The 15,382-nt window shown below is 34.7% G+C and overlaps 1 protein-coding gene across 4 annotated transcripts in view; it reads right to left on the reverse strand.

Moving 5' to 3' along the window:
- oxr1b (oxidation resistance 1b) overlaps positions 1-15,382 on the reverse strand; it is a 97,897-nt gene that overhangs the window by 81,563 nt on the left and 952 nt on the right. For 3 of the 4 annotated variants that reach the window (XR_015516126.1, XM_087294868.1, XM_087294867.1), the window contains exon 2: positions 8,034-8,123. Coding sequence is in view for 2 of the 4 variants with exons in the window: in XM_087294868.1 (XP_087150994.1) it covers positions 8,034-8,050 (17 nt within the window). In the remaining 2 variants the exon portion in view is untranslated. Of the gene's footprint in view, positions 1-7,987; positions 8,124-15,382 lie in introns of all 4 variants that reach the window. The other variant, XM_087294869.1, reaches the window with a different exon arrangement.

Consider the following 15,382-nt stretch of genomic DNA (forward strand, 5'->3'; position numbering starts at 1 on the left):
TATCCCTCAAGAAAAGGCTTTCATCTTATAATGCTGCATCTTTGGAGAACGCATGGAAACGTTTCTGCTGCAGTAAAACTTGCACATCTGTTTAGACCTCTAGTGCATTGTGTTTTAATTATATTTGATCAAAAATACAGTAAAAACGCTGTAAAATAAGATGTCTTAAGATTAGTTCTAGAGGGGCGTATTACTGCTAAGGGCTACCAAATCATTCCGGAGGACCATGTGCACTCGTTGATTTAAACATTGTATCCTGAACAAGGTGCCTTGTATCAGGATGATAATGCACCAAAACACACAGCAAGACTGGTGACAGAGTGGTTTCATGAACATGAAAGTAAAACTGAACATGGCCTTGAACTCCTATGGCATGCACAGTCACCTGATCTTAACCTTATTGAGCCACTCGGGGGTGTTTTGGAGGAGTGAGTCAGGAAACGTTTTCCTCCACTGGCATCTCTAGTGACCTGGCCACTATTCTGCAAGAAGAATGGCTCAAAATCCCTCTGGCCACTGTGCAGAAATTGTATCTGTCGTTCCCAAGATAAATTGATGCTGAATTGGCAGCAAAGGGAGGCCAGACGCCATACTAATGAATTATTGTACTCTAAAACCAGGCATTCAGTTTCATTGTTCAATCCTTGTATGTATCTCTTCTGCATTTATTTCATAATGTTTTTGCCTTCACTTCCCTCATTATTTCTAAAATAAAATCCAAAACAACCAGATAATATACCATAAAATGACATAAAAACAAAGTTTTAAAAAATATTTACATTTTTGCCTTTACTTCATTTATTAAACACAAGACGACACACCACTACACTAAACAAAAAAAACTAATAAATTAAACAAAAGAAACAAACAAAACACATTAACCAAACAAACTAAATAAAATTAAAAAACACACTTAAATAAAATAAATAAACTAAACTAAGTAATTAAATTTAATTAAAAAAATAAATGAAATAAAAAAATTGAAATAAAACTAATTTAATAAACTAAACAAAATAAAATAAAACAAAAAAATTAAATACAATAAAAAACTAAAAGTAAACTAAAACTAATTAAAATAAACAAACTAAAATAAAAAATAAAAAACTAACTTAATAAATAAAATAAACAAGCTAAAATAAAATAAACTAAATTACCTAAATAAATAAACAAAATAAAATAAACAAACCAAATAAATAAAATAAACACACTAAAACAACATAAACAAACTAAAATAAAATAAATAAAATAACAAACTAACTAAATAAAATAATTAAAATAACTAAAATAAAATAAACAAATTAATTAAATAAAATAAAAGAAATAAATCTCTTCTGCATTAAAGATATATACAGTTGAAGTCAGAATTACTAGCAACCCCTTTAATTTTTTTTTTCTTTTTAAAATATTTCAATGTTTCCTAAAAGCTGTTTAACAGAGCAAGGACATTTTCACAGTATGTCTAATAACATTTTTTCTTCTGGAGAAAGTCTTATTTGTTTTATTTCGGCTAGAATAAAATCACTTTTTAATTTTTTAAAAACAATTTTAAGGACAAAATTATTAGCCCTTTTAAGCAAATTTTTTTTTATAGTCTACAGAACAAACCATCATTATACAATACCTTGCCTAATTACAATACCTTGCCTAATTATCCTGCCTAGGTAACCTAATTAACCTACAGTAATTAAGCCTTTAAATGTCACTTTAAGCTGTATAGAAGTGTCTTGAAAAATATGTAGTCAAATATTATTTACTGTCAACATAGCAAAGATGAAAATAAATCAGTTATTAGAATAGAGTAATTAGTAAAACACAAATTGGGGAAAAAATAAACGAGGTCTAAAAATTCAGGGGGGCTAATAATTCTGACTTCAACTGTATATACACACACACACACACACACACACACACACACACACACACACACACACACACACACACACAATGATATTGATCTTGAAATGGAAAAATAAGCATTTGTTTTATTTCAAACTAACTAAAACAAATAAGACTTTCTCCTAGAGAAAAATATAATCGGAAATAATGAGAAAAAAAAATTGCTCTGCTAAACATCTTGTGAAATATTTGAAAAACAATTAAAACTTCGAAGGTAAACTCATACTTTTGTCTTCAACTATATGTTTTCTGTTTACAACAGTGTATTTTATTTCACTCGTATTAATCAACCATAACCAAATACTGTAGAAGTCTGAAGGTTGCTCTGTTTTAAACAGTCAGCGTGCCCTGAGTTAATCAAGTGAAGGCAAATTAGCTCTCAGGTTGATTTAGAAGGTGATTAGTCAAACCTGCCACCGGTGATCCTCTAGTTCACCCGCATCCAGAAAGAGCAGTAAACCAACACCTTTCTGTTCAAACCTCACGTCATGTGCTTACGTACTTACTCCATTAGCCTGGACAAATTCAGAGATCAGGCTTGATAAGTGTGTCATTAGTAGAGCCGTCCGAAATTAAAAATTTCTGTGAAGACTGATCTCATCATAGATCACCCCATCTAGTTTTAATATGATCAACAGGAAGCCATAAAAATTGAGGAACATGCTTTTTTTCAAAAAGCAATCCATCACTGTTCCTCTCAGAGATAACAGCTCAGTTCTGCTGCAGCTATAAATAACTTTAATCCTCAAAGGACCTCAGATTCCCTTCCAAACACCACTGACTGGTGCAAATGAAGAAATAACTAACAGAAATAAGAGTCCCTTTAACAACCCCAAAAGGCATTAGAAAAACTATTCCTCGTCTGGAACTACTAACATGTCTCATTCACTGCACAACTGACACTTTTATTAGCAGCATCTGAACCGCATATAAACACCTCTACGTGTGATATCAAGGGAGTCGCAGTGGCGCAGTAGGTAGTGCTGTCGCCTTACAGCAAGAAGGTTGCTGGTTCGAGCCTCACTTGACGTTTCTGAGTGGAGTTTGCATGTTCTCCCTGCATTCGCGTGGGTTTCCTCCAGGTGCTCTAATTTCCAAAAACCAGTCCAAAAACATGCAGTACAGGTGAATTGGGTAGGCTAAATTGTCCGTAGTGTATGAGTGTGTGTGGATGTTTCTCAGAGATGGGTTGCAGCTGGAAGGGCATCCGCTGCGTAGAACATATGCTGATAAGTTGGCGGTTCATTCCGCTGTGGCGACTAAGCCGAAAAGTGAATGAATGAATGAATGAAAGAATGAATATGTGATATATATCTATATATATATATATATATATATATATATATATATATATATATATATATATATATATATATGTATATGTGTATATATATATATATATATGTTTCTTTATTTAACCAGATAAAAACCCATTGAGATCAAGATCTCATTTACAAGGGTTTCCTGGCCAAGAGGTCTGCAACACACGATTTATATAAAAAATAAAAATAAATAAAAAATAAAAATGTAATAATATTAGTAATAAATATAAAATTGATATAATACAAAAATACAGTTCAGTTTTCCAGCAATATATTAAAAACACATACATTGAGAAATGGACTGTTGTTGTTTGTTAAAAAGGATAGAGCGAAATGATGTCATTGGGATGAGCTCAGATATCTTTAGTTCAGACTGAAGAGTATTCCAGGATGAGGGGGCGGCATGACTAAAGGCTCGCTTCCCTATTTCAGTTCGAACCCGGGAAACAGTCAAATGATAAGCTTCACTTGAGCGTAGGGCATACTGGCTTTTAGACTTATGGAGAAGGGAACATAGGGATGAAGGCACCAGTCCCAGAAGAGCCTTGTAGACCAGAGTCATCCAATGGGTGTACCTTCTTATATACAGAGAAGGCCACTCAGCTTTGGCATACAATTCACAATGGTGAGTAAGTCTTTGACAGCCTGTAACAAACCTTAGAGCACTGTGATAGATGGAGTTTAAAGGCTGAAGACATTTGTTTGAAGCTTGCATATATAAAACATCACCATAGTCAATCAAGGGTAAAAATGTTGCAGACACCAAATGCTTGCGAGCTTTAAGAGAAAAGCAGGATGCATTTCGATAGTAAAATCCGAGCTTAACTCTCAATTTCCTAACCAAATATCATGAGATTTGGAATGACAATGTTTTTGGATAAATTAATTTGTCATAATTTGTATAGAAAAGCATGCAAATATAAAAAATGCGACAAAATGTAGAAACACGATCAAATATTAAAAATGCGACCAAATATGTCCAAGAAAGGTCTAGTGCTTCAGGAGCAAAGATGGGCTGTTTGCCAACAAATGTGTGAAAATTATTGAAAGGTTACTCAAAGTAAGATAGAAAGACATTTGAATATTTCACCTTCAACAGTGCATAGCATAATTAAAGGATTCAAAGAATCTGGAGGATTTTCAGTGCGTAAAGAACAAAGGCGAAAGCCTAAACCGAACAACCATGATTGCCAACTGCTAAAGCGGCACTGCATGAAGAACCGTCATTCATCTATAAAAGATATCACCACATGGGCTCAGGACAACTTTGGCAAACCTTTGTCAAGTACCACGACACATATTTACATCCACAAATGCCAGTTAAAACTGCATTGTGCCAAAAGGAAGCCCTATGTTAACAGTGTCCAGAAGTGCCATTGACTTTTGTGGGCTCCGAGGCATCAGGTATGGATCATCGCACAGTGGAAACGTGTTCTGTGGTTAGATGAATCTGTATTTCAGGTATTTTTTTTGGGAGAAATGTCCCCCGTGTGCTCCGGACCCAAAGAAGAAAAGAATCATCCAGACTGTAACCAGCAACAAGTCCAAAAGCCAGGGTCTGTCACAGTATGTGGTTGTGTCAGTGCTCCTGGCAAAGGTAACTTGCACTTCTGTGATGGCACCATTAATGCTGAAAGGTACATAGAGATTTTGGAGCACAATATGCTGGTTTCCTTTCCAGGAATGCCCATTCAGCACACTTTACAAAGTCCTGGCTGCGCAGACAGAGAAAACAGGTCCTTGACGGGCCTGTCTGCAGTCCCAACCTGTCTCCAATAGAGAATGTGTGGTGCATTTTTCAGCACAATATGCGACAACAAAGACCTCATTGTGTTGCCCACCTTAAGACTTGTTTGCAGAATGAACGGGACAAAATTACACCGGAGACACTTCATCACTTGGTGTCTTCAGTCCCTAAACATATTTTAGGTGTTGTGAAAAGGAATGGCAATGAAACAAAGTGGTAAATGCTTTACTGTTTCAACTTTTTTAGAAATGTGTTGCAAGAACCAAAATTGGAATACCTGCTAATTTAAAAACAAATAATAATAATAATAATAATAAAAACAATAATAATAATAATAATAATGAGGAATTCATTAAATAACACATTAAATTTGTTGTATTGTCTGAATCAAACAAGTCAAAGTAAATTTATAAAATACTTTTTTATTTGTGTTTTCCATACTGTTCCAACTTTTTCTCATTTTGGGTTGTGTTAAAAATGCGACCAAACAAAGAAAAGTGTGCAAATATTAAACAAATTCCATATCTGGACCATATAAACACCTCTGTGTGCAATATATATTGACATTTGGAATCTGGCCAATCTTTCTGTTGGGTACTACTAATTTAAAATGAGCTGAAACAACACAATTCTAAGTTGTTTTAAGACAACATTGTTTTTGTTCAATCCGCTTAAATTTGTTAAAACAGTTTGTGTTCGGACAACATGAACAAATGTGGAACGTAGCATTTTGTTTATTTACAGTGACTGTTTTACTTGTTCCACCATTCTCTCAATGTTCTTTTGTTACATGTCAGGGATTTCATGTTAATGTTAATAGTTTTGTTTTTAAATTTGTTCAAATAAATGGAAATGAATCAATCCCAAACAGCAGTCATTAATAAAAACAGAGATGTAGCCGTTGGTCTTTAATGTGATCGGGTCAGCCATTAGAGCACATGTTAAGCCTAGAGGAGAATATTTCATCCTGGGGAAAAAAAAAAGTGGGATGGAAAGTGCATATGGAGGAATCCAGATTATGGCATCCATCACAGCGGGACGACAGCTGTGCAGTGGGATGGGGAGGCTGTGTGAGGGGTTAAAGAAGATTATGTAATCCTCTTGAGATTTTTACGCTTGAACCACTTAATGATGCAGCGCAAGGTTGGAGCGAAAATTCGAGCGGTACTTGCGTTTTCAATAATGCTGTGTGAAAAGCTTCTGCATTTATTAGAATGTAGAATTAGCTTCACTTGGGGTCTATTTAAATGATAATGCCTGCTTTGTCCTGATCTCTTCTCTCCTGTGTGCTGCTATCAGAGTTCAATTCTTATAGCGCAAAGTTCACTCTGAGAAACCATCCATCCTGCGCTGGCTTATACTTCAGGATCTCTCAGTGTGATATGCTTTTGTATGTGTGTGTGTGTGTGTGTGTGTGTGTGTGTGTGTGTGTGTGTGTGTGTGTGTGTGTGTGTGCCTCAGGCATTGTGCAATCACAGTGAATTCTTAAGCATCAACTCATGCAGTCATACTGATTTATGTTTGCCTGATAAATTATGATGCATATGATATGAAGACCACCAGTCATGTAAACAAATGATGACAGCATGGTACTTCTCAACATCTACACTGGTTAAGCACATGCAAACATTAAGTTTAATTAAATGATCTGTAGGCGGCGAGGCAGTGGCGCAGTAGGTAGTGCTGTCGCCTCACAGCAAGAAGGTCGTTGGTTTGAGCCTCAGATTGTTCAGTTGGCATTTCTGTGTGGCGTTTGCATGTTCTCCCTGCGTTCTCTATCCATAATTTCAGGTGCTGCACATCTTGTATCTTAACACCATAGACAATTGCCTTCAGATGACCCCAAAGATAAAAGTCTAACGGGGTCAGATCAGGAGACCTAGGGGGCCATTCAACTTGTCCACGACTACCAATCCATTTTTCAGGAGACTGCTCATCTAGGAATGCTCAGACCTGACACCTATAATATGGTGGTGCACCATCTTGCTGGAAAAACTCAGGGAACATGCCAGCTTTAATGCATAAAGAGGGAAACACATCATCATGTAGCAATTTCAGACATCCAGTGGCCTTGAGGTTTCCACTGATGAAGAATGGCCCCACTATCTTTGTTGTCTATGGTGTGAAGAGACAAGATGTGCAGCACCTGAAACTACTGATACTGGAAGCCTGTGCTGGCATTTCTCCTGCGGTGTTGCTACCAGTGTGTGAAGAGTGGGAGAAGAGGGTTGCATTGACCATCCAACACAATGGGCAGCACATTGAACACATCTTATAAGTGGTCAGAAACTTGTAAATAATTCATGAAAGAGTTACGTTAAAACCAAGCACACCATTGTTTATCTTGTGAAATTCCCAATAAGTATGATGTGTCAAATGATCCTCTTTCTATTGAAAAAACAAAAGTTTGATCCAAGATGGCCGACCTAAAAATGGCCACCATGGTCACCACCCATCTTGAAAAGTTTGCCCCTCACATATACTAATGTGCCACAAACAGGACGTTAATATCATCAACCATTCCCATTTTATCAAGGTGTATCCATATGAATGGCCCACCCTGTACTTACATGTTCTGGTCTTCTGGTATTTGTATTTATTTTATGCAAAACTCATAAATTTGACCAATATTTTAAGAGGTAAAAGACATCTCACAAAATATTGCACAAAATGAGGTTTGATTCATGTGGATAGTCACACAGAAAAAAAAAACTTACACTACGGGTCAAAAGTTTTGTGTCAGTAGGATTTTTAAATGTTTTTAAAGGATGCTTTTATTTAATCAAATATACAGTACAAATTGTAAAATTGTGAATTGTTATTGCACTATAAAATACATAATCAAACGTAGTTCATAATTTAACTTAATCATTTATTCCAGTGATTTTAAAAATGAATTTTCAGCAACCATGAAAAAACTGACCCCAAACTTTTGACCAGTAGTGCACATTTAACAGTAAATATACACATTGATTGTCATTTTTGACCCAACAAACAGCCCGAATAAGAGTGTCAAACCCACAAAAACAAAGCATGTGAAACACCGTTAAGCACCATTGTGCACTGACCTCTTTGTGCTGAACATTCTGGCTTCTTGTTGTATCCTGTGTTGGAAGGGTGACACAATGACAGCGATAGGCCAGCTCTATGGAGTGGACCTGCAGGAGGAGAGTATGGTTACAGGGAGAGGTTCAATCACCAACTCATGGTATCAAGTTAAAAAAAAAAACATTCAAGGACCAATAACCTCGTCTCTATAAGGGGTGTGACCTCTATGGGTGTGCAAATTACATCTGACATCCACAATCCAACAGGTTTAAGCAAAATCAGAGGAGCTTGGTACTACTCGTGTTTGTTTTTGGTCCACTAATTGCCCGCCAGATGGTGTTTACCAAGGAATTAGCTTGTAGATTTTCTGTCTACGCTAAAAAAAACAAAGATTTTTGCTGCTTGTTCAAACTACTTTAAAAAAGTGAGCTGAAAAAACACCATTCTTGAGATTTTTTGGGTACAACTTAATTGTTTTATGTTCAATCCACTTACATTTGTTATGCTATCTTAATTAGATTTGTGTTGTTACAACATGAATGAATTGCGTGGAACCATGCATTCTTTACAGTGTTCACTGTAAAAAAATATTGCAGTGTAAATTTTTTGAGTTGAATCAAATGAATGATATTCTTATTAACTTCTAGTCATGTCAACTCGCATCAATCAAAGTGACTAAAATATTAAATTAATCTTTCACAATCACCAGTGATCTAGCAGTTGCAGATCGCTGGAGAAATACAAATCTGTCACCGAACTGGACTTCAAATCCCATCATGCACTTCACACACACACCAGTTCTAGTTTTTCCCCTGATTACACACACACAGCTGGAAACTAATCATAAGCTGCGTCCAAAATGGGCAACTACTCAGTAGGTACTGCATTTGAATTTAAATGTACTACTCAACCATTAGAAAAGTATGTTCTATGCAGTATAAATGCGAGTAGTATGAATGGAACTCGAACGTACTACATCCGCCATTTTGTCATGATCACCTGACCTTCCCGCGTTAGTTGCATCGCTTCACTCTCATTTATGAATTCTCTCATGTGGCATCATGGGATAGCGTAGTGTGCATTGGATGCACATTTCATATGCTACTCAGCTTGTATACTGCTTTAGCGTACTATTTAATATGGAAGTAAGCAATTTCGGAGCAGCTATATTACATGGACTATATATTCACCCTTTACACCCACACACACACATTGCTGAGTCTTGTTGTATGTTTACCTGTAACATTGGGAAGCGTTTTCTTTGTCTAGTCTTACCATGCCCTTAGATCCTTGACTTGTTTCTTTATTTATCCTTTATTTATCCGCCTGCACCGACCTCTGCCTGTGACCACGACTACGCTATTGGATTACGCTCATGATACCGTATGTTCCTGTTTGACCGTTGCCTTCCCGACTAAGCTAATAAACTGCGTTTGGACCCTCACTTTTGTTGTCACCCGACTCCTAGTGTTACACTTTGTATAACCTGATTAATTAACGTATTAAAATAAGATAAAGCAACATAAAAATATTTGTTGTCTTTGTGTCTTTATATTTTTACAGTGTACAATCTTGACTGTGGTTATATGGCTCATTGTTGATTATGGTCCACTTTGGTTGAAATCCATAGAACCAACAACTCAATCATATTGTCAATAAAACCCAAGAATCAGCTTTATTAAACCCTAATGACATGGTAATCCATCAAAACTCTTTTCAAAACTCATGATATTGACTATACGAATACTCTAATATTTGCTGACAGCAGACTCTGCGCAGGTCTAATTTCTAAACCAACAGACATGTGCACTAGCTAGGCTCCCTAAACGTATATGCTCATCAGAAATCTTTGTTAGCTAATGAGTTCAGAGGCAAGTTAAGTCATATGTCAACTAGGGCTGTCCATCCAAGCGGAGTACATCAATAATTCACAAAAACAGGCTGAGTAAGACACTGGTAAAACCCTTTGCTATTCTGCTAGTTATACCTCCAACCAACTTAAACCCCAAAAAAATTACTGATATACACCCAACATTATGTTCATCAAGTAAAAGGAGACACGTTTAATCTCCTGGAAGTGAAAAAAGCAGCAGTGTGTGCATAATGGCTATTAGGAATAGCTTCTGGTCTTAGTATTGATGAAAAGGAACAGAGATATTAAAGCCTTAACGGTAATGGATAAGTTTATGAATGGAAATAGATCTTCCTTAATTGAGGATGACCTTCTGGCCATCTGGTTTCATTAGAGCGAGGCATAGCACGAAATGACAACGGTAATTGTTCTGCCTGTGATGAAAACAGAGCCAGTGCACTGTAATCCAATTGTGACCATGACTAAACATTGCGGATTTCAGGATGATGCATAGAGGAATATATTCACAGTACTTTTTAGAGGCATGCAATATGACCATACATGCAATAAACAATAGAGCATAACACCGTATGAATTAATAGGCTTTTTATTTTGGCCCCAGTGGTATTATTAATTTTAGGCTTGATTGTATATCAAAAGAACAAGTCTATCATTTCATTCAGAATTATGCTCTATTGTTTATTACGTGGTGTCACAAAATACATAGTTTATGGTAATACTTCTCATCATTTATATGACCGCAACATGAGAAACGGCTTTGTGAAATCTCAGGTGTGTGAGTGCAGGGATTGATGGGATTCGTAGTTCTATTCAGTGGCTGATTTGTAGTCTGGGTGATAGAGCACACCTTCCAGCAATCTGCAAGGCCTAGATCACTGGTGTTCGTTGACAATTTCCTGATATATCGTTATCATGATACGCAACTTTTGCCCTAATGTACTTCATTTAGCAATGTTTTGTATTTTTATGTTAAACATGTAATCATTCGTTTTTAAAACTGCTTTATGTTTTATTAATATTTATTTTATACTTCTATAGTTTTTTAAATCAAACATTTCTCAAGAAGTTATAAAGTGAGAAATAAGGTCACTGAATATATATGCTTTATAATGTAAAAAAGAAAAGCTATGATATGTATTCATTTATTTAATGATAATTAATTTATAAAAATTGTACTATATATGCTGATATATCGTTATAAGGATATGAGATGACAAATCATGCTATCCGATATAATTTTTGTCATATTGCATTTTCCTATGCATTTTTGCAGGGCTGTAAAATATACAGTTGAAGTCAGAATTATTAGCCCCTCTTTGATTTTTTTTTCCTTTTTAAAAATATTTCCCAAATGATGCTTAACAGAGCAAGGAAAGTTTCACAGTATTTCTGATAATATTTTTTCTTGTGGAGAAAGTCTTATTTGTTTTATTTCGGCTAGAATAAAAGCAGTTTTAAATTTTTTAAAAGCTGTTTTAAGGTCAAAATTATTAGCCCCGAAAAGATCAAAGATCAACTGGGTTTAAAATTTATTTTAATACAATAAAGTAAATGCTGTGTTGCTTTACATTTGATTGAATTTCTGCTTCTCAATACTGTTAGACTCCACCAAAAACAATAAAGCATGTTTACAGTAGTCAATTTTCATTTCATGTTCATGTGTTTTCACCTTAATTTAATATTATTTATTATTTTGTATAATTTTATATATTTTATGCAGATGCACTCCCTTATGAATCATTCCAATCAATATAAAATTAGGAATTCTTTCAAATATGGTCATCTTGTCAAATTATATTCATAATCGCAAAAAAATAAATAAATAAAAAAATAACAAAAATGTCAAAAAAAGAAATTTTACTATATGTGGTCATTTATTTAATCTGCAAATAATAAAATATGGTACATATATAAAGTGGTACTATATCCTAATATACAGTTGAAGTCAGAATTATTAGCCTCCCTTTATTTTGTTTTTATTTTTTTTATATTTCCTAAATGATGTTTAACAGGGCAAGGAAATTTTCACAGTGTGTCTGATAATATTTTTTCTTCTTGAGAAGAAGCTTATTTGTTTTATTTCAGCTAGAATAAAAGCAGTTTTTAATTTTTTAAAAACCCTTTTAAGTACAAAATTATTAGCCCCTTTAAGCTATATATTTTTTGATAGTCTACAGAACAAACCATCATTATCCAATATCTTGCCTAATTACCCTAACCTGCCTTGTAAACCTAATTAACCTGGTTAAGCCTTTAAATGTGACTTTAAGCTGTATAGAAGTGTCTTGAAAAATATCTAGTCAAATAATAATAATAAAATAATAAAATAAATCAGTTATTATAAATGAGTTATTGAAATTATTATGTTTAGGAATGTGTTGAAAAAAATCTCTCCGTTAAACAGAATAAATAAACAAATAAACAGGGGGGCTAATAATTCAGGGGGGCTAATAATTCTGACTTCAACTGTATATATCATTATCAGAATATAAGATGACATATCATGATGTACAATGTTTGAGCGTCACATTTTCTTATGCATTTTTTTGAAGGGTTGTACAATATATGTTTATTCATTCATTCATTTTCTTTCAGCTTAGTCTTTATTTTCAGAGGTCACCACAGTGAAACCACTGAACCACCATGCCACCCACATATATATATATATATATATATATATATATATATATATATATATATATATATATATATATATATATATATATATATATATATATATATATATATATATTGTTTCAGCATATTCATATCACAGTATATAATCACAGGAAAAACAAAACATCTTAAGGTAAGTTTTTTCAAATATAGTGCTATTTACCTTTGCATGCATGGAGTCTATGATTCTGCAAAATGCTGCCACAAACTAGGTCAACTGTTTTTTTTATAAATTAAACATACCTTCATGTGCATGTGCAAAGTCTAAACACTAAGCACACACCTTTGCATTGGATTAAAAGTCACTAATGAGACTCATTAATAAGCATCTGGTCCATATATATCCCACACCAGCAGGGAAAGACCAAAGAGCAGATTGCTAATTGGAAGGACGTGGACCCCTCGGAGAAAATTACCAACACTCGTTACTTACAGATGCCGGATGAAGCCAATTACTCTATGAATGCCAATATCCTCAACTAGAGCAATCAAATATTCAGGAAAACCGAAAAAGGCATTGGTTAGAATCAATCTTTTTCCTCCTATATCCAGAGACAGGTGGATTAAAAACAAATCTGTCTCTTTGGCCGCTCAATTATTTAAAAGACAGCATGCTGGGTTTCTCCTGCGAGAATAGCCCCATTTCAGTGCTTATTATAGAAGCGCATTCAAACTTAAGTCACAGCAGAGAGTTTATTGATCATCTACAAGCAAACTTCAAGACTTTTACTGCACCAAAATACAGAGAAGAGTGGCGTAAACTGTGCCACTGTCTGTGCTAGGTGCAGTGAAACTATATTGAGGTACCCAATACATTTCATAGTGTTTGCAATGAAAATGATCATACTATTTTGCTGCACATACTCACACACCAACCAAGGAATATTTAAATATAAAGATGAACATTATCTATACCGACTCTTTGTGTAAAGTGTCATACAGAGCTTGGAACATACTGTCATTGTTTCTGGAAGTGCAAACTCATTTCAAGATTCTGGAACTTTTTTGCGTATGAAATTAGCACAATTTTTAAAATCAAATTAAAAAAAGATCCCGGTCTTTTTCTTTTAGGACTCCCTTCTAAAACACAAGCAATGTCATTGACCCTTTACACCAAAAGTTATACATTTTTAAATAAACTGCTACTTGTGGCAAGAAAATGCATCCTTATTAGATGGATAAAAAACACTCCCCCCACTGTGACACAATGGTACAGAGAGATTTTTGCAGTTTTGCCCCATGAGAGGCTTTCAGCTGTGCTTAATGACAACATAGAAGTTTTCATAATATATGGTTTCCTTTTATAGGTCACTTGCCCTCACATGTGAGAGAAATAGTTTTGTGTGTTAATTAGGTTTTTGTTTTGTAGAGGAGGGTTGTCGGAGGATCAGAGAATGGTCTTTTGTTTTGTTTTTTTGTTACTTTTGTTGTTGTTTTTATTTTCTTTTGTTCTGTTCTAAAGTTCTTTTTTTCCAATGACATGTCCATATTATAGGAATGTGCTGTGATAAGGGGGAAAAAAAAAAAAAAAAAATATATATATATATATATATATATATATATATATATATATATATATATATATATATATATATATATATATATAGTTTTGTGTGCCTTTCCAGAGACTATATGACTAATTGGTTGCCAATATTGATACTTATAGATAGTATGATGTTTCCCTTTTTTTCTCTTTCCCTTACCTCCATCTATCTGCTGGCTTGTTTTTAAGGATTACTACAATTCCTACAACTCCTGGCACATTTTTGTAAAACTTGCCTTTGACTATGTCTGTAAAAGCACATTGTACATTTTTTCGAAAACCTTAAATAAACATGTTACAAAATTTAAAAAATAAATAATTAAATAAAATTTGCAACATTCACAGAGGGAGAAAAAAAAGATGAACATTATGCATGAAATCAAAACTAACCTTTTTGATTTTGTTAGCTCACATTGCTAGTTTTAATGTATGGATGTTTCCCAGTACTTAGTTGCAGCTAGAAAGGCATCTGCAGTGTAAAACATTTAATAAGTTGGCGGTTCATTCAGCTTTGACGACCCCTGATGAATAAAGAGACTAAGCTGAAGGAAAAGGAATGAATGACTTTGTTTAGTTGTATTGTTCTATGCTTGTACTTTTATGCAGATACTCTCCAATAAAACAATCTCAATCAATTTAAAATGATGAACTCTATCCAATACAGTTATGTCATTTTGTGAAATTAGATATGAAACAAAATGGAGACTGATTTCAGCACCGGACAGCGGCCAACATTCACACAAAACCTATACTGAATACATTTTACCAAGGCATCAATTATAATCACAAACTGCATGATGTTTTCCTCCTCTGGCTTTTGCATGACAGCATTAGCATAGTGATTGTAAGTTTGAAGGGTCTGGTTTACATCCAAATGTACTAAGGCATCCTAAGAGACAAACATGATTCACTAAAAGCTCTTGCTGGAAAACACGATGGCATTATCGAAGCAGCCATGACCATGAGAGCACAAAAAGCATCTTTACGTAACAAGGCTAATTTACAATGAAACATGCACACAGCGCTCATCAATAGATTGATATTGCTGTGCCTCTTCAGTTTGCGAGAGCCCGGTGCAGACGACTCTTCAGACACTACAATGGCTGGATCTTTAAAGCAACGTGTCCAAGCCGGGCAAGCAGGCCGTCATCTCTGCCTATCGGTAATTTATAGACAGCAGCTATCAGCACACATTATATTTCACCGGGTTTTTCCATGGCAGCCTTCCACGAGTGTCCGCCTGGATGTGAAAGCTCTGCTGCTGCGGGATCAATCGA

The sequence above is a fragment of the Danio rerio genome, chromosome 19, assembly GCF_052040795.2.
Source record: "Danio rerio strain M-AB ecotype USA chromosome 19, GRCz13ab, whole genome shotgun sequence".
NCBI lineage: Eukaryota > Metazoa > Chordata > Actinopteri > Cypriniformes > Danionidae > Danio > Danio rerio.